General features: G+C 34.8%; 1 protein-coding gene across 1 annotated transcript in view; it reads right to left on the reverse strand.

Moving 5' to 3' along the window:
• Nucleotides 1-20,579, reverse strand: part of LOC150092792 (succinate dehydrogenase assembly factor 2, mitochondrial-like) — a 47,224-nt gene that overhangs the window by 17,030 nt on the left and 9,615 nt on the right. The window contains exons 2-3 of the mRNA XM_090414573.1: nucleotides 8,811-8,992; nucleotides 59-168 (exon numbers count right to left, since the gene is read on the reverse strand). Of these exons, the coding sequence (XP_090270699.1) occupies nucleotides 59-168; nucleotides 8,811-8,992 (292 nt within the window). The remainder of the gene's footprint in view (nucleotides 1-58; nucleotides 169-8,810; nucleotides 8,993-20,579) is intronic.

The following is a 20,579-nucleotide window of genomic DNA, read 5'->3' on the forward strand; positions in this document are numbered from 1 at the left end:
TTAAGATAGCAATGTAAGTAACAAGCTTCAAGTTATAAGCATCAAATATTACTCATACCTGTAGCCCAGTAATAAATATCCCAGTCATTGGAAGGTAGATTTATTAGTCTGTCATAGAGATTCAGCTGATTTTCATTAAAAGTTTGCAAATATTTATTTGCAAAAGTGCTGGAAAAAAAAGATTTATCATGGTTTTGATTAAACAACAAACAGTATAAAATTAGATATTCAAAGTTATAATAATCTAAACTGAGACACCCTTATATTTAATATAAGGGATTCTCAGTTTAATTTAATAGTTTTAAAAAAAAGTATAGAAAGAACTTTTTTTAAGGGGGGGAAAGCAAAAATTTACTTTATGACACATTAGCCTCATGTTTAAAATGTACTTATGAATAAAAAAAAAAAAATTATTTTTCATTTCTCTGATCAGTGGAAATCGCTTTTTTTTAAATATCCAATTTTTAATTTTATGTCTGTATAAGTAACAAAATTTATAAACTGTTGTGCAATTAGATCAGCAGGAGTGTATGAGTTTATTTTTGTTTCCCTCCCTTCTCCTGTGATATCATTAAAAACTCTAAATTACAGTTAAGCATAACTATCATTTCATCATAACAATTCAGAGCATGTAGATGATATTCAACCAGAAATGTTCAAGTATGGAAGTATAAAAGACTTACAGTGGCTGCACTGCATAGTTCAGGAGGCCTGGACAGAGGGACGAATTCCAGATGATTGGAGTAGAGCTCTCACAGTACCCATATATAAAAAAGGGAAATAAAACTGAATGCGAGAATTACAGAGGTATTTCCCTACTGAGTGTTCCAGGTAAGATTTATACAAGTATACCTGAGAAACATCTGAGAAGGATTGTGGAAGGAAAGCTTGGTGAAGAACAAACTGGATTCAAGCCAAACAGAGACTGGTATCAGATTTTCACTTTCCGACAAACAGTTGAGAAATCGTAGGAATATAACAAAGATCTGTATTTAAGTTTTGTAGATCTGGAAAAGGCATATGACAAGGTGCCAAGAGAAAAGCTATTCAAAATGCTACAATTCATTTACATCATACAGTTGTATTGCCAATGAAGCATTATATCAAGCAATACTTAGTCTTTATTTGAGTTGTAAGTCAGCAGTTAGAATGGAAGGAAGTACAGGAAGATGGTTTTATGTTAAATGTGGTGTCAGACAAGGATGCACATTATCCTCTCTGTTACTTATTATCTATATTAATCACATTATGAAGGAAAGTGGTATTAAACCTGATATAAAAATTGGAGATGTTAATCTCAGCTCTTTACTTTATACAGATGATGTTATACTTCTAAATAAATCCAATACAAGTCTGCAAGATTCCCTGATTATATTGAACAACTGTCGTAATAGATTTGGTATGAAGGTCAGCAATAACAAGACAAAGCTATAATGAAAATAGGCAGAAGCATTGAAAATGTCAACTGCATTGTGAATGGGGAACCTGTGGAACAAGTAAAACATTTCAGCTACTTGGGCAAGTAGCTGAAATTTTTAGTGAAGATGGTAAATTAAATATGGAATAGACAACAGAATCAATAAAGCTGGTATGGTAGGAAGTCAAGCGAATAAATTTATATGGAATAAGAGAGAAATTAGTCAAAACACTAAATTAGCTGTATATACAAGACAGTGTTCAAACCAATTTTAACTTATGGATCTGAGAGCTGGGTTAGAAATAAAAGATTAGAAAACACAGATATGAGAGTCCAGAGAAAGATTAAGGGCATGAACAGATGGTATCAATAGCAATATTAGGAAAGAATTTGACATTGTTAGCATCCAGGAATGTGTCAGCAGAGCTACTCTCAGGTGGTATGGTCACTTAAACAGAATGAGAGAAAGAGAGAGAGGAAAGATTAGCAAAACAAGTGTTCTCTGCCAGGTTGGCAGGAAAAAGATCCAGAGAAAGACCAAGATATAGGTAGATTAATAGAGTAAAAAGTGCCTTAGAAGATAGAAATATAAGATCTGATAATGTTGGAGTCTTGACAGGTAATAGATTGATTTGGATGAAAATTGCTGATAGGAAGTTAGTAATGAAGTAAGTTTTTCGCGTAGTACCATCATATTCTGTAAATCCCTTGAGGGTACATATCAGGAATTTGATGATATGTACCCTCAAGGGATTTAAATTCAGAGCAATCGGTTTCTAAAAATGCATATAGTGTCTGTTCAGCTCTCCTATGAGTCATTATGCCAATGCTTATTTTAAAAAAATATCACCTGAAGAACTATATTTCTGTATGGTTTTTTTTTTTTTTATTATTTTTTTTTAAGAGTTTCCGTGATCTAATATTTGCTTTGGAATTTTTTTAAGGCTTTGTGAAATCTCAAATCCCATCACTAATTCATACCGAAAGTTATACAATTCAATATATATTCACTATTAACTTTTTTTAAAAAATTTATTTCTGATGAGAGTCACATAACCTATAGCAAATCAATTCCATGTGTAGACAGGTACTAAGAGAGAATTTTTTTTGAAGAGCTTGATACTGTCTTTGGGAATTACTTCATGGGGATAGCTGTTCTAGAAAACAGAAGTAGATAGAATGAAAGACAAATTGGAGTATAGTAGGCTTAAGGGAAGTAGCAGTAGAACTGAAGAATATGGATATTGAGTGGCTGCTACTCGCATTACTGAATGTTTTAGCAAAAATTGGGTCAGGAGAATGACAGATGTCAGTTCTATTGCCCAGCAACCATAGATATGTCTGTAGAAAAGACAATCCAGAAACAGACTGTGTGCAAGAGAATGTGTAAGGGAGTGATGGTCAACTGTCTCTTTTGTCAGCATCATGCATTTTAAGAGGGGGGGGGGGAGAATTGGTGCACCATCCCTCTAATATATTCAATGTAAATATTTCTACTAGTTGCTTTCAAAACAATGAGCAAAGATAATCTATAAAGAGGATGCCAAGTTTTTTGGCTGATGATACCACAGAAGCAGCACAGGTGATGATTAGGTTGTTATCACCTGCTATACTTCTAATTTTTTAGGAAATTACAATGTAAACTATATTATTAATTATAAAAACTTTAATTAATAACTACCTGTATTTCAGCAATGTTACATTGCCATCTTCACAGATCACAAAATAATGATATGTGCATGCAGGCACTAACACTAAGCAAATGAGGTTAAGCAAGGCAACTAAAGTCAGTCCTAGAGTCCTAAAGGTGTCCCCTAGCAGGCTAAATTGGGTTGTTTTGGCCGTTGGGCTGATGATCTTAGAATGTAAGCCTCCCAAATTTGGGGCAATCTGATGCATCCAAATCTGTTGAGATTTCAGAAGTTTTTCAGAGCTGAGGCTGATTCAAGGAATAATCTTTCATTTCGGCAATAAAAACATTATTTAAATTAAGGGGATATTAAATCCCACATAGTTTTAATATCGAATAAGAAACTCAAAGATTGGAATCAGAGAGTTTCTTGCCGAATATAGTAAACTATAAAGTATCGGCGACCACTGGCGTGAGCAAATGCAAGTGACCCTAGCATGTAGTGCAATACCGGAAGACTCGCAGCAAAGTCGGTAAATTCTGATCGCTATTCTTAGGTATTTTCCATAATGTAAAAACACATTTCCTAGGATGTGTATGCTGTTATTACATTATGGTAGGAGGTCACTACCCAGACCGGTTTCAGCCTTTTTTGAGGCTTCATCAGTGAGTAGCTAGACCTAATACCAAAGTGTATAGCGAAAAGAACTCATATACTCTGCGATACGAGTTTCCAAACAGGTGCAACCATCAAGTTACTTAAGTATAAAGAAATTTTGGAAACTCGTATCGCAGAGTATATAAGTTCTTTTCGCTATACACTTTGGTATTAGGTCTAGCTACTCACTGATGAAGCCTCAAAAAAGGCTGAAACCGGTCTGGGTAGTGACCTCCTACCATAATGTAATAACAGCATACATTTCCTAGGAAATGTGTTTTTACATTATGGAAAATACCTAAGAATAGCGATCAGAATTTATCGACTTTGCTGCGAGTCTTCCGGTATTGCACTACGTGCTAGGGTCACTTGCATTTGCTCACGCCAGTGGTCGCCGATACTTTATAGTTTACTATATTCGGCAAGAAACTCTCTGATTCCAATCTTTGAGTTTCTTATTCGGTTTTAAAACTATGTGGGATTTAATATCCCCTTAATTTAAATAATCTTTCATATTTGTATTTGCTGCAATGTAATAAAGTGGCCTTCTTCCAGTGTATTCTGTGGTGAGTGTCCAATGCATGGTTAGCAAGTCCTGAGTCGCTGTATTGGTGGAACTGGATGTAGTCCTTGTGTTCGGATATCCTGATATTGGCCTTCCTGCCTGCTTGGTCATAGTAGGACAGTTTGCAACTGCAAGGGTATACTCTAGGGGAAGTGGCTGGTCTTTGGTGAAGTGGATAAGAGATGCCAATTTCTTGTGTGGTTTATAACTAGTTGTGATATGTTTGCATTTCTAGTGAATATTTTCTATTATCATTTTCTTACAGTTTGTCTTGTTTAACAGTCTTTGAGAGTAATTATTCGAGACCTCTAGAAGATCCTTATCATCTTTGATTCCTTTTATAGCACTCTCCCCTCCCTTTCTAAACTTTTTCAATAGCCTCCAGAACATTTTGCCACCTTCCTGATATTTATATTTTGTATTCTTACTGAAGTCATCTCATGCCTTGTGTTTAGCTACTTTTACACACGGTTTAGTGCTCTTACATTTTTCTGTGTATTCTTTAAGGGTATCTACTGACTTTTCTAGGAATTTTTGGTGTGCTTTTTTCTTTTCTAGTGCTGCTGCTTTAACTTCTCGTGTCCACCATGATGATTTTTTTTTTTTTACTTTTCCATCTTTGCAGAAACTTTTCCCTATACCTGCCTAGCGGATTCAATGAATGATTTTTTCTGAATTTGCCAGTGAGAATTCAAGGTCTGGTTCTTATTATTGAATTGTTTCATTTTTTCTTGAATAATGTTGTCTAGTATAGGTAAGTCTACAATCTAAAATTTACCTGCAAAGCTGCTCAATTTTAATTCTTTTAAAAACTTTCTTAAAAATTATTCTTTTCAATATGATATTCATTTTTATCCTACTTAAAACTAAGTGCTGAGACCTTCCAATTTCAATTTCGTTATCCTCTGTGTACTCTTGTATTCTGAATCAGCATGAAGATATCATTATCAACAATAATATGGTCAACGAGGGTTTTTTTTTCCTTCTCCACATGAACTTGTACACATCTTTATGGTAGAACATGTTCTTACTAATGTAGTAAAGTATCCCATATTCTGAAAAATTCCAGAAGATACTTACCATTGTTATTTGCCTTGACCTTTTTTCCATATTTTACCAAAATGTTTCTATATGCCTGGTGGGATTTATTTCCTACTCTACTGTTTAGATCTCCAGCAAGGACCACCTTTTTCATTTTCTTTGTCAGTTCTAATGACTCAAAAAATTCCTCCACTTCTTCCTTAGGAGAACCTTCTGTGGGAACAAGCTCATTGTCCATTTCACCATTTTGAAGTTTGCCCACATAACTTTACTTGAAATTGCCTTCTAATCAAGAGGGTTATCTTCATGTTTAGTGTTGAATGTTATTTAGACTCCTTCCCAGTGGTTAAATTCAGCTGGGACCCTCTGGGGCCTGGCTTCGGAACTTTTTTTATGCACTGGGCATGGATCCGGAACATTTTTCTGTTTTGTGACTTTCTCCCATTATGGTAATTAAGCCTAATGCAAAACAGACAGCAATGGCAGGTTATTAAGACGTGCATATGATTGGTGTGGTATTAACAAAAGATCGTGTGATGGAAAGATAAAAGCAAGCCGACAATTGAGTTGAAATGCTAACTCTCTTCAACCGAATTCCAATAACATGTGAAACTGCCATAACAATATTCACTATATATATATATATATATATATATATATTTCTTTCTTTATATATATATTTATTTGCTGCTTTGCTGCGAGCGAACTCACACACATTTAATTAATAACAACAGTTTTTAGTTAGATACTGTGTTTGCCAGTGCAACATATGGTTTTGTTTGAGTCTATATGCATACTTTCTGTATGAGGGGACATGTGATTCATTCATTAGTGTCATTTTTATCCCAGTTGTCTCTAATTTCACTATTTGTTGAGAAATATATTACACAGAGTGCTTGTACTTTATTCACTGACATAATAAAAGTACTTGTTTTTCTTGCCTCTGCAGTATAGTGGCTATTGGGTAGGGCGTGTTGTTTACCATGGGAGCAAGTTACTAACGCCCCGATGTGAACATGTTTAAGCATTTTTTCATGTGCAAGGTATATGCAAAACCTTTTAATTTCTTTTTTCGAAAAATAAAATTAGGGGTGCGAGTTATATGTGAGGGCGAGTTATATTCGAGTAAAAGTTATATTTCAACTAGGGATAAGTAGATTGGTACCTTCCTTAAACAGAAAAATAGCTTGGATGACAGTGATAATACAAAACGAGTTTGTAATGACAATCTGTAATGTGTAGTTTCTGAAGAAAAGAGGTCTGTAACAAATCCACAGAAACACAGAATTCCCATCAGTTGCAATGTGATAATATTAATACGCTGAACAAAAGGAAAGATTTGCTGACTTGCTGGACACTCAACCAGTGGATCACATTCAAAGGTAAATACAATTGGTTATTATGTAGGAACATTTTTCTGTTTTGTGACTTTTCTTCCTTTACGGTAATTATGCCTACATTATTGTGTTATTATTCAACAAATGTTTACAGTTTTGAATGTGTATATAAAGTCAATATCAACAGTCATCTGATTACATATGCATGATGAAAGGGACGGGGAGGTTTGGAGCTTCCCCAGATAGCATCCAAAGGTAAATACAACTGGTTATTTTGTATAGGGCCACGGAACTTATTCATTTAGAATTTAACCACTGCTCTTTCCCTCCCTTGATCATTATTGCCTGAACATAACATCCTACATGTATTTGGTATGACCTCACCTGTTTTAGTTCTCTTTGTCTCAGTAACATAAATAATGTCCACATGGTACTTTTCCAGTTCTTCTGCAAGTTCAATTTCCTTTTCACTGACAGTGGTTTTGTTCATGTTTTAGATATTGAGTTAGAGTTTATTCCAGCAGCTTACTTTTCACTGTTTGTCTGGATTTCCTGATGAAAAAAGTGGGAGCCTTGTTTATCAGGGCAATGTCCTAGATGGCATGAAATCTTATGTTTATTTCTGGTTTAAACCAACAGAGAGTACAATTTGATCACTAAGTCCCAAATTTCCAACCCATTCTCATTTATTCAGTACCAAGTGAATATCTACTAGCAAAATGCACCACATGAAGGAGAGAATTTGATATTAGGTCAGAAGAACAAGTTGGTTCTCTGCATTCCTTCAAGGTGATATAGAAATCTCCTCCCAGTTATGTGACTTGATCTTGCTTAATCCCCCCCCCCCAATGAATCTTTGAAAACTGTTGATATGCCTGTATAATAAATCAGCAATAGCCTGGGAGCTGATAGCCTTATAAACTAACATTTACACATTTTTTTTGGTGGTTTAACAAAATCATGCTTAAGGTGGCACGCATGCTTTAAAGCAGATGATGACTCTAAAACAGAATCTTTTGTCCTGATTTATTATTGTGACACCTCCAAGGAGTCCAAAAACTCATTGAGGGAGGGCACCTGCTCTACAGTTCTCTGTCTCCACAACGCAAAACGAACTGCAACTACCATCATCATCTACACATGCCATCTACTGCCCACCACCACTAGCATTTTCACAGACAATCACAAGCATCCATGCCCACAGCAGGATTCGAACCTGCAGCCTTTTGGCTGGAGAACAGATACACTCTAACTACTCGGCCAACCAAGTCGGCTATCTTGTTATCTGCTACTGTGTAGGATGGTATTCCTCATCTGGTCTGCTTGACAGGACGTGAATTACAGCTTGTGAGATTTTTGTTTATTTGTTCAGAAAAATGCTAAAAAGTCTTTCAAAATGGTTCAAAAACAGAATATGAATGAAGGGATTTTTTTTGTTCAGAAAAATGTTAACAAGTCTCTCAAAGTGGCCCATAAACAGAATAACCTGCATACAGATAAAGCTTATGTGAATCCTACCCATGAAGGATTGTTAACCTGTCATACAATGAGTACCGTTGGTGGGCTTAAAGTTCTAACCCTTATCTATAATCTGGAAACTCTGCTTTAGACACCAATTTTCAACCCATTTCCAGCCTACAGTAAGCGAGGTGGTGGTGTTACTCATGGTGGTCTTACTCATGCAAGATTCTTTTGAATTCCATGTAAAATAACTAAGGCTATAAGGCTCAGTGTATTATTTCTTTTAGCTGCATGTGTTATGATCAGTTTACTTGTTCTGCAGATAAACCCAAGCTTCTTGGAAGAAAAACCCTGCCATCTCTGTATGAAACCAGCTAATTTGCTTTCATTTGAATTTCATTAAAAAAAATCTTTATAAAGATTTTCTTAGAAATCTACCCACAAAGGTGGCACAGGAATGCTGCATCTCAATAGATAAATATTTTATTTCTACTCAACATAATACAAAGAACTCTATTCCTAAATGAAAGAGGTAACAGATATATTCCTTAATGTTCTCAAAGATAAGTGTAAACAAAAAAAAAAGGAAATCATTGCTGGATAGCAAATACAAAAATGAAAAGAAAAACATAAAAATGTGAACAAGCAACAACTAAAACAAAAAATAACTAATATTAAAGAAATGTACCCCTAATACTTACCTAAGGATGAGATCATTCTCCAGCATACCTCTCTTTCTACTTTGATATAACAGTCTTGCTCTCTTAGTCACAACTGTTTCTTTTGGTTTTAAAGGATAGAAAGGAATAGGAGGTTCACTGCTATAGCTGCTAATAACAATTTTAGAAACCCACAAATTCCTACTTACAGCTGACAGAAAAACCTAATTAAAAGCAAATTAAATAAATTATATATTTAAATATTCAGATACAGAGAGAATATCATGAACTAAAACACTTTTATTGAAGATAGATAAGAAAATTGGCAAATGGAATATCAGTTGTTGATTTTTGTTGGACTTATGTGTAAAAGTGCTCCAATTATATTACTTAAAGGTTAGCAGTGACTAATGTCTCAGAGACCCAAGCTTCTTCTTATCAAGTATTAGGCATCTGTCTGTTCCAGCTTCACTGGCATTTCCATCTTTCAACTAGTCTCTCTCTTTTCCCCTTTGGTCTATATTTATTCACTTCTTTTGGTAGCTGATATCTTCCATTCTATATAAATGTCCCTTCCATTTTTGTCTATATTCCTTGATCTCTTCATTTAAATTATAGATACCTGGCTCTCTTTCAATAATATTCATTCTTTATGTGATCTAATTTCAGGCAACCTTTAATTCTTCTTAAAAATCTCATTTCTGTTCAATTTTACTTTCTTTTTAAAGTCCATATTTCTGAATCAAAGAACCAAGCTTCGGTTCCTCTTTCCAGTAATGCACTAAGTAGAAAGAAGACTCAAATGGACAGAGAAAATATCCATTAGGAATGGTTAACGTCGTCTTCTTATCAAAATCAGATATTTGCATACTCCAGCTTCACTGGTCTCCTTGAGCCAGTCTTCCTCTCTCCTTTTAGTCTATATTGATCCACTTCTTCCAGTAGCTAACATCTTTTGAACTTAATAAATGCTCTTTCCATTTTTCTCTATTCCTTGATCTTTTGATTTAAGTTGTAACTAACTTTTTCTAATATTTTCATTTTTATATGGTCTAATTTTGTGCATCCCTTAATTGTTCTTAAAAATCTCATTTCTGCTGTTTGTATTTTAGTTTGGTCCATACAGTCCATATTTTTGAACTGTAGAGAGTGGCCATTACTTTATAAAATTTAAGTTGAGTTTATTATTGTTTTTTTTAATTCAGTGTCCTTAAATTTTTTAATTTAATACATTTATTTCATAGATTTTCTGAAATTTATTATTTTTTCATCTTTATCTTTGTCTTTTAAATATGTTATTATATAACCCAAATAATTAAACTGTGTCACCTATTCTATTATTTTATCTGCTATGACTACTTTGAATATTTAAGTTGTATTATTGAGTTATTTAATTCATAAACTGATTTTTGAAGGCCATCTTTACTGCCTTGTAATATAATCTGATCGTCACCATACAGCATTATATTGATAATGATTCCTCTGATTAATTGGATACCTTGTTAGAAATTGAATAGAGCAGAAGACAACCTACATCCCTGTCTTAGACCTTGATGAATTTCAATCTCTTCTGTTAATTTATTACCTCATTCATTATTTTTGTGTCTTTATTTAAACTTTAAATAGCATGTACTAAATATAATGGATATTATATTTGTGATTGTCTGTGGAAACAGTGATGGTGTAATTGCGGTTAGTTGTAGTTGGTGGATTGAGTGGTGGAGACAGAGCTGTAGAATAGATGCCCTCCCTCGATGAGTCTTTCAACTCCCTGGAGTTGAAATCATTATTATTATGTCACATGATAATAATAATAATATTCTTCTTGTTTCATTACCATGCAGTCGCAAATATAGCGTTTAACATTCTACCCTCTGCTTATTCAGAATACAGATTGTTCTTAAGTCTTATTTCTCACTGTAACTTACAAAAAGGAAATCTATAGCGGATAAACTTGGGAGTCTTGTCAAAAAAATGCAGAAGTCACATTCTTCAATGCTAGAGTCCAATACAGTAATTTATCTATGGGAGACGTGTATCACTCTATCATTCTAGAACCAGCAATATCACTTGTCTGTCAAGAACAAAATTAAGCGACTAAATATGCCTCAACATTTATTTTCTGAGTGAAAAAAAATACACAATATTTATCTGTTAACATATATGTCACAGATATCAGAGATACCTTGGATGTAATTCGAATCTTTAGGGATACCTGTGCCATAATAATTATTAATGGAACATGTATAGACCACAGTAATAACAGTAAAAAAAAGACAGTTAAAGTTAACTGTTTGTTCTACACTGAGAATGTACTGTTACTTTCAGTCTGAAATATTTGTACCTTTATTTATTTAATTAAAGTTATTATTGGATGTAATTGCTTTTCAAAGATTTCACAGGGATTGTTTATGCAGAGATACCATGATTCTGGCTGTTACATAGCTACAGCTATCCCAGAGGAATGAGGGGAAGAAAAAAAATTACCTAGAATATTAAGCTAACTGATTATTATTCAATGACTCATCTAGGAGGTCCCATTGCAATGCACACAGCTCATCATTCACAACTCTGCATGCCGAAATCCTACTTCTCACTCCCTTGGTCATACCCTCTGTATATAGCTTCCAGGCATGACCTCTTGTTCTCCCCTGATCTCCCACCATTTTATGAATAACCTGTTCAACCTGGGTCCTATAACAACCCCTTACCAAGTTGTACATCTCTATCATATCACTCCCCTTCCTCCTATCCACTAGATGCAGTGTACGGATAAACTGCATCTTCTCAACCCCTTTCCTCATATTCAACATTTTGGAGGTCAGAAACTATCTTAGTCAATTGCCTCTGGATCCTTTCCAACATCTCTTCATCCTTCTAAAAACCAGGTGACCAAATCTGTGCACAGTAGTCCATATGTGGCCTAATCAAGGCCTTAAACAATGGAACAAGAATCTTACTTCTACAAGTCAGTGTCCTCTGCATCATTCCCAGAATTCGTTGTGTTATCCTCACAATTTTGGCAATGTGTCCTCTAATTTTAGATCGTTATCCACCATCACCCCCAAGATCTCTTATTGAAATCTGATATATTGATTGATATGCTAATATTGAAATATTAATATCTGATGAAACTATTAAACCAGTTATAGCAGTCTACTCCTACTGCTGAGAGACATCAAGTAGTTTATAACAATACTCTGCAATGAGCATGGCTTGAAAAATGTGCTCATATGTCTATGACAAACAAGAATTTTCAACTTTTTTTCAAATTTCTTGATTTGTCACTGATTCTAATTAATGCTAGAGTGGCATTATTTGTACATTTCAAAATGTCACAGAACGACCTATTCAGCATTAATACCATACTTTTCTTTTATATTTTCATCTTAACTAATGTGCCTACTGGGAATGTTGGTCATTACAAATGGCTGTTATGTCAATTATCACTGATTTTGTTATAATGGAACATGACCAATAAGAGGAAAAGATAGATGTGTATGCAAAGTAACCATCAAATCACAACATAGTAATAATTACCAAAAACAGATGCATAACAGACAGCAGTAATTGGTTTATTTTATGACTAATTTTATATGCCCATTGATGAAATGTGCAAAATTTGAACTATTAATAGTGGATATGAAAACACAGAAAGTTGAAAAGAAAACAGAGTTGAAGTTTAGACAGCACATTGCTAAAGTAGCCAGGGTACCTCACAGGATTACTTGGTTATTGAAGAAAACACTAGCAGAGATAAGGGAGTTATCATTCCTCTTTATAAAGCCTTAATGCGACCACATCTGAATGGGGGTTGTTTGAAAAGTTTGGTAAATTTTTAATAGACGGCAACACAATTCATTCATTCATACCATGCTATGTGCCATGTCGGCACGTATCATCTTTTCCATGACCCCTAGCAAAATTTTAGCCACGTGCGACACATAGTTCTTGTTTGACAAACATTTAAAATGACCGTGTTTGCATTTTTCATAAAAATGGAGAAAAACAAGTATCGTGCAATGATAAAACACTTTTATTTGAAGAAGTAGACAGCTGTGCAGATCAAAGCCGAGTTAGATGGGGACTCTGCACCAGCATTAAAGACTATTTATTTTTGGATAAATGAGCTTAAACATGGTCGTAAGTCCATGGAAGATGAAGCATTCTCTGGACGCCTGACTGAGGTCACTACAAAGGAAATGATTGACAAAATCCATGGTATCGTTATGGAAGACCACCGAGTGAAAGTGCGTGAGATTGTAGGCATCTCAACTGAATAGGTGTATAACATCCTGCTCAAAAAATTGCACATGAAAAAGCTGTGTGCGTGATGGTGCTGCGATTATTGACTGTCGATCAAAAACGCATACAAAAAGATATTTCAATGCAGTGTTCGGTGATCTTTAATTGCAATTTTCAGGATTTTTTGCATCGATTTGTGACTATAAATGAAACTTGGATCCACTACACACCTGAGTCCAAGCAGCAGTCAAAACAGTGGACAATGCTCGGTGAACGAGCACCAAAAAAAAGCGAAGCCCATTTTGTCAGCTGGGAAGGTGATGGCCACTGTTTTTTTGGATTCCCAAGGAATTATCATGATAGACTATTTGGAAAAGGGTAAGACTATAACAGGAGTCTATTATGCGTCATTGTTGGACCATTTAAAAGAAGAACTGAAGAAAAAACGGCCAAGATTGGCACACAAAAAGCATAAAATTTGAACTATTAATAGCAGATATGAAAACCCAGATAGTTGAAAAGAAAACAGTACTAGACAGAGAGTTCAAATTTAGAGGGAATATTGCTAAAGTACCAAGGGTAGCTCACAGGATTACTTGGTTATTGAAGAAAACAGTGGCTTAGATGCTGTTAATTATTCATAATAATGCACCATCCCACATGTTGGTTGTTGCAATGGCAAAATTGCATGAACTGAGGTTCGAATTGGCTCCACATCCACCATATTCTCCAGACTTGGCCTCATGTGACTTCTTCTTGTTCTCAAACTTTGTTTCTGTCTCCTGCACTATTTAAAGTAGCATTTCAATGATTCAATATAAAACATGATCCATGTGATTTATATGAAATCTAAATTTTAAAACAAATTATCACATCTCTAAAATTACACATTCACTAAGAGGTTATGAATACCAATGAACACAATCTTTACACTATCTTTCATAAAACTATTTTAATAAGCATTACATGAAACTGGTGAAAAAGGAAAACCTTTGGCTATATGTATAGAAAGGTTTAGGTGCTGTTAATTATTCATAATAATGCTTTATGGTATAAAGAACACTTAAGAGAGGTAATGATGATATAAAGGAGTTCAGACCTTTTTTTTCCTCTCTCTCTCTCTAACTACTATCTTTTCTTTCTCCTAATACTATTAAGTTCCCTTATACCCTTATAATACTCTAGATCTATGATAAACAGCTTTTTCACCTCAATAAAGGTCAAAACTAGATATTATTATTATTAAGAGAGACCTCTAGGGAATCAGGAACTCATCAAGGGAGTCCATACTATTCTCACCAGCTGTCATACCTGTTCTTGAATTCATTCACACTACTTGCACACACAACACCAAATGCAATCCATTCCAATCATGCACCACTCTATGAGAGAAAAATCCAGCCCTTCTTGAAAGCATTCATTCTCAGATTCCAAGAATGTCCTTGCATCATTTCCCCACCCTCCATTAAATGAAAAATTCCATCTACTAAAATTCTGTATAACTCTTTCAGAAGTTTGTAAGTCTCAATCATATCACCACCTCTTTCTCCTGTTTGCTAGTGTCTGCAGTATACAAATTCTGTCTTCATAATCAGAATTCAACAATCCTGATATTATTTTTGACAATCTCTCTCTCTCTCCTCTGTATCAGAATCAGGAGACCAGATCTGCATGCAATAGTCCAAGTGAGGTCTTATCAAGGTGGTGTAAAGAGGCAAAATGACTTCCTTATCATTACATGTCAAAATTCATTTCAACATTGCAATTATTCTCTGAACTGTATTTACAATCTTTGCAATATGACCAGTGAACTTCAAATTCCTATCTACTAAAACGCCAAAATCCCTGGTCTGATCAGTTTCTTTTAGCATAATCCCACCAATATAATATGACACTGGATATCTAATCACACCAAAGTGCATGACCCCACATTTATTAACACTGAACTGACAGCCATTTTCACATGACCACAATTCCAGCCTATTCAAATCATTCGGTAAGTACTGCTTATCAGCAGTACTTCTAATTACCCTTATCTTTGCATCATCAACAAATAGCTGTATGTTGCATCTCAAATCCTTCCCAATGTTATTAATGTATAGACTGAATAACACTGAATCAAGGGCTGATCTTTGAGATACACCACTGGTTACCCATAATCTTGCAGATTCACCCCCCCCCATATACGACTTTTTGATATCTGTCAGCCAGCCATCCTCTTATCCATGCCAATAGTTTATAATCCAATCCCATGTTATCCAATTTATGCAACAGTCATCCCTACTGTATTCTGTCAAAAGCCTCAGCAAAATCCAAAAGTATCATGGTGTATCATGGTTTATTGTCTTGTCTAACTTAGTGTTATCACTAAGTTAGACAAGACAATAAAGGCCAATTATTGAATGTGAGCAAGTTGTTAAAACATGACCTTCCCTTAGTAAACCCATTTCTGGATATTGGCCTTTCCCATATTTTTGCATTATGCTATATTAAGGCAACTGATGTGAAATCAAGAGTGTCTACAAACAAGTAGATTAGTTGTGAAGTTACTTAGTTATGCTTATACTTGAGTACAGGATGAAAACAAAAATACAATTTCTTACAAGTGTAATATACATTATAATCAAACAAACACTTTTCACAAATAATGCCATATACTGTTCAACAGCATCTCAAGAATTCTGCAGAGGAAAAATGATATCAATGAATTAGTGATCATCCATTAAGGATGATATCACAAAAACAAATTGGAGTTACTTTATGATTAATTTTCTGTTTAATTGAAATTCTATTAAGATAATAAAAATAATATTTAGTAAATCTTTGCATCATGAAAAGGCAATTACCTTCAGGCAATTAATGGGTTATGATGGGACTGCATGAGACAGAAAAAAAAACGCTGTAAAGTGGCCTCTTCATGGAAATGATGAAGCTCTTTAAATAAGACATTCATTCTACAAAATATGTATCAGTACTTATAAAGGATGAAAGCAACTTGAGGGATGGATATGACACTGGTTAAGTGAATAAGAGTATGGCTGCTGGACAGATATCAAAAAGTGGTATGTATGTGAAGGGGCAGAATCAAGGAAAAAAGTGGTGAAATCAAGGTGACTAGTGGTGTGCCATAAGGTTCAGTGCTGGGACCACTGCAGTTTAGTTTGTACATAATTGATACTGGAAATAACCTGAAAAGAAATATTCAGTTGCTGATGATGCAAAATTAGGTAGTGTAATAGTTAATAAAGGTGAAGTAGAGAGTATGCAGGAAGATTTAAATAAGTTGTCAGTGCGGGCAAAAGATAATGATCTTTTGCCCATAATGATAAAAGATATTCAGTATAATGTAGAGAAATGTAAAGTTATGCAATTTGGATTAAACAGATTACAAACTATGTATCACACCAATGGCACTGTACTCTAGGAAATAGATGAAGCTAGGCATTTGGGGGGTAGACAGAGAGTTGAAGTTTAGAGGACATATCACTAAGGTAGCTAATAAGATTACTTGGCTATTGAAGAACACACTAACAAGTAGAGATAAAAAAGTTATTTCACTTTATAAGGTTTTGATACGCTCACATCTGGATTACTGTGTTCAGGTCTGGTCTCCTGGGATTGTGGAAGTGGTGGAGAGGATTCAGAGTTAAGCAACCAAGATGGTGAGTGGTCTGTGGAATGTTCCCCATGAGGATAGATTGAGGGTATGTGGACTACAGAAATTGGTTGATAGGCAAAAAAAAAGGGGGGATTTGATAGAAACCTTTAAATTACTTAAAGGGTTTTATGGGATTGATATTTCAGCACTTGGCTAGAGGGGCCAGAACAAGGAATAATACCTGGAAGTTGAATAAAGGTGTGGTTAGTAGGGTGTGAGGAGTAGATTTTTTGCTTGGAGAGTTGTGAATGAATGGAATAGGTTGCCAGAGTCAGTTGTGAGTGCTTTGTTAATGGGATCAAGCAGAGGTATGATAGATTGTGTGGATAGTCTAGGTTTCCTGCAATGAGTCTTCAGACACTAAGGAGGTGCCCATATAATAATAAACTTAATAATAATTTAAACTGGTCAACTAGACCTACAAGTGACTGCATGGATTTTGTGATTATGCTATTCATAAAACTTGATTTCACATTAATATTAAATTGCTTAATGAGAAGACATATAATAAATAAAAATGTATGATGCTTTAATAACTAAAAATTGTGAGTTAATCTACAGTAAATCTGGACTGGAAAAGACTGATTAGACTAGGAATTTGTTGATAAAAGTGGACAGAGAGTTGAAGCTCAGAGGACATATTGCAAAAGTGGACAAAATAGCTCACCTGGATGTTAAGAAATACACTGATGAGCAGGGATACGGAATTTATTATCCCTCTTTATAAGGCTCTGATCTGACCCATGTTGAGACTGCTGTGCACAGATTTAGTTGCCTGGGTTTCTTAGAAATGAGAAAATGGTGAAGAGGATTAGTAACAAGTGACCAAACTGATAAGAGGCTTCATATAAGGCCAAACTGATGGTTTTAGCTATAGACAGAAAAGAAGGCATATGTTAGAAACCTTTAAATAACTAAAGAATTTTATAAAGCAGATGCTAAAGAAATCATTGAGTACATGACTGGACAGGAGAGAACAAAAGGTCACCACAAGTTTTGTAACGATCTGCTCAGCAAGGATAAGCAAGTGAAAGGAATAAAGAAATCCATAAGTTTACTAGGGAAGAGCCCAGTAGAAATGAAAAATCTATAATTGATTATGCCATCATAAGCAGATCATACTGGAAGTATAAAAAAAACACAAGAGTTTATAGAGGTCCTGAAATAGGCAGTGACCACTACTTATTAGTATTGGAAATGGTCCATAAAATAAAAGTTGAAAAATGTAGAAAACGTAGCAAGGGAATAAATGTTAAGATAAAGAACTACAAACTAAAGAAGGAAGAAACAGCCATTGAGTATAAAAGTAAAATAGAAGAGAAGATGAAAGAAGTAGAAAAAGAGATATATGAAGACCAAGATGTAGATAGCCTATGGTACAGGTTCAAAACACTTCTTCTAGAAACAAGCAAAGAAATTTGCGGTGTAACATTAAATAATAAACAGAAGAAATATAAAACACCCTGGTGGACTGAAGAACTAAAAGAAGAAATTAAAAAGAAAAAGCATGTGGAAGAGATATATAACATCAAAGCTGTAGGTTGATAGAGAACTTGTATAAAAATGCTGTCTGCTGCATTATTGTAATATCTTCTTTTATTCTTTATTACTAATTAGCAGTGTGCACTTTTCTCTCGTAACCTTCCTTACTTATTCTACTGCGTACTATGTTTATCCACCTTCCGTGTTTACTAGTCATATGCCTATTAACACTGGAAAATTTATTTGTAAGCCTGCGCCATCCAATATATCAATATTCGGCATAAGACTCAATAAAATGTCCGGTAGATCTCTCTCTCTCTCTCTCTTACTAGCGTAAATTCCTTAAACAAAGTTTACATAAACAGTCGTGGTTCTTAAGTAATTAAACTGCGCTTTTAATGCCTTAGTTGTTTCCCGCTTGCAAGTCCGATTATTTTTAGAAACAGAGCATTGTAAAATAAAGGATCAGGCAGCACTCTTTTAACAAATAATTAAAACACATTTATTTACATTAATATGAAATATACATGAATCAAACGACAGGGAGATTGCTTTCTCTACCCATCTATAAAAATCTTTAGCATAAAATTAGAACCCTTTTATTTCAACACTAAATAATCTCTTTATTGACTCTCTGCTTACAAATTCAACTTATTAAACTTCTAGTTTACTCACAAAGGGGTTAGCTAACTCTGCTAAGTTATTTTTACAAATTTAATATCAACTTCTAACATGCCAATTGACTCTATTATGAACACTTCTTATTAATATTAAACTAATTCTTAACAGTCCATATATAACCTATCTCCTAGATTATAAGAGAAAATGTACAAAAGGGATGGAACTTACAGAGGCTCTGTTGCACATTCAATCACGAGTCTTGCACTAAAGTTTTTATGGCATTTCTTTCATCTGGAGTTTTAGGCTTCTTTCAGGAGTGTCTTGCTTCAGCGGTATCACGTCAGGATATTGGCAGGCTTTTGGACTGCAATCTGCGGTACTCGAATAGCACATGCAAGAGGTTTCAGCATGTGGGCAAATTCTCCTCTGGATCCTACTTTGGGAACTTCTACTTCTAACTGCCGACTTCCGATGACTGTAACTGCTGCTGGCTGGTTCTCTTCGGTAACAGCGCTTCGCCTTTGCTCTCTCGACACTTGGATCTTGGCTCTCCTCTGTTGGCAACTGGACTTGGACTCTCCTGCTTAGTAACTGGGGTCTTGCCTCTCCTCTTTTCTCTGCTGCCACTGCTCTGGTTCTGACTGCCTCTCCTCTGCCAACGACTGGAAGCCCCTTATGCTCAGCTCAGTTTATTTTGCGATCTCAGGTCCTTGCACTAAGGGTAGTAAACCCTGAAGAATTCGGCATGACTCTTTCATCTTCTTTTAAGTTCAACCCGCTCTTTGTTCTCCTCTGAGCACTCCCTTTTTTTTTTTTATCTTGCCGGTCAGCAGAAACTTGTCTGAACTTAGCAGCACTCTTAGATGCTAACTTTAAAGGTGTTATGCACAGAGCACGCAAACAACTTTCTCATACATATAACTGTAAACAACTTTCTTGTGCTCTCATATAGAGCTATTATACAAAGTTCCGGTGGCAAAAGCATTGCCTTTGTTTTTGATGTTAATACAGTCATTTCCCATAGGGTTAACTACATTAATATTTAGCAAAATATACATAGAAACAAACAAGTAACTAACAGTTCTCATGAGAATTGTTATTTACAGTTCTCATGAGACTTGACCTATGTAAAAAATCAATGTAAAGCGCTTTGGTATTTTTAAGCTACATTGAATTTTCACGTGGACCCTGCATAGGAAGCGGGAATAACGCGTAGTGAAAAAAAGAAAAGATCGAATTTTACAAACTATACAACAACCAAAGAAATAAAGTTAAAACCTTAGTGAAAGAAGAGAAAAGAAAATGCTGGGAAGACTTTGGACATACTTTTAAAGGCAACCAAAGACTCTTCTATAATGTTTTATAAAGAATGAGGTGAGAGAAAGAATGCTCCATAAAATTTATCAAAAATAAGGATAGAAAGTTACTCACAAATTCCGAAGACATCATGGAAAGGTGGAAACAGTACTTCCAAGAATTACTGGAAGATGCAGGACATGGAAAAAAATAGAACCCTAAGAACAAGACATGGAAAAAAATAGAACCCTAAGAGCAAGACATGCAAGTAAAATAGAAGATCAAAGTAAGGAAATTCATGCAAATGAACTGTTAGCAGCAATAAATAAAAGAAAACCAGGCAAATCAGCAGGCCATGACCAAATAACACCAGAAATGGTAAAGAATTTAGGAATGAAAGTCATAAAATTTCTTTTACACCTATTCAATGTCATATGGAAAAAGAAAATTATTCCCAAAGACTGGGAAGCAGCAATAATAATCCCTATATTTAAGAAAGGAGATAACCA

Source organism: Typopeltis vanoorti, chromosome 25 (genome assembly GCF_054136105.1).
Source record: "Typopeltis vanoorti isolate ZY-2024b chromosome 25, IOZ_Tvanoo_1.0, whole genome shotgun sequence".
In the NCBI taxonomy this organism is placed as follows: domain Eukaryota; kingdom Metazoa; phylum Arthropoda; class Arachnida; order Uropygi; family Thelyphonidae; genus Typopeltis; species Typopeltis vanoorti.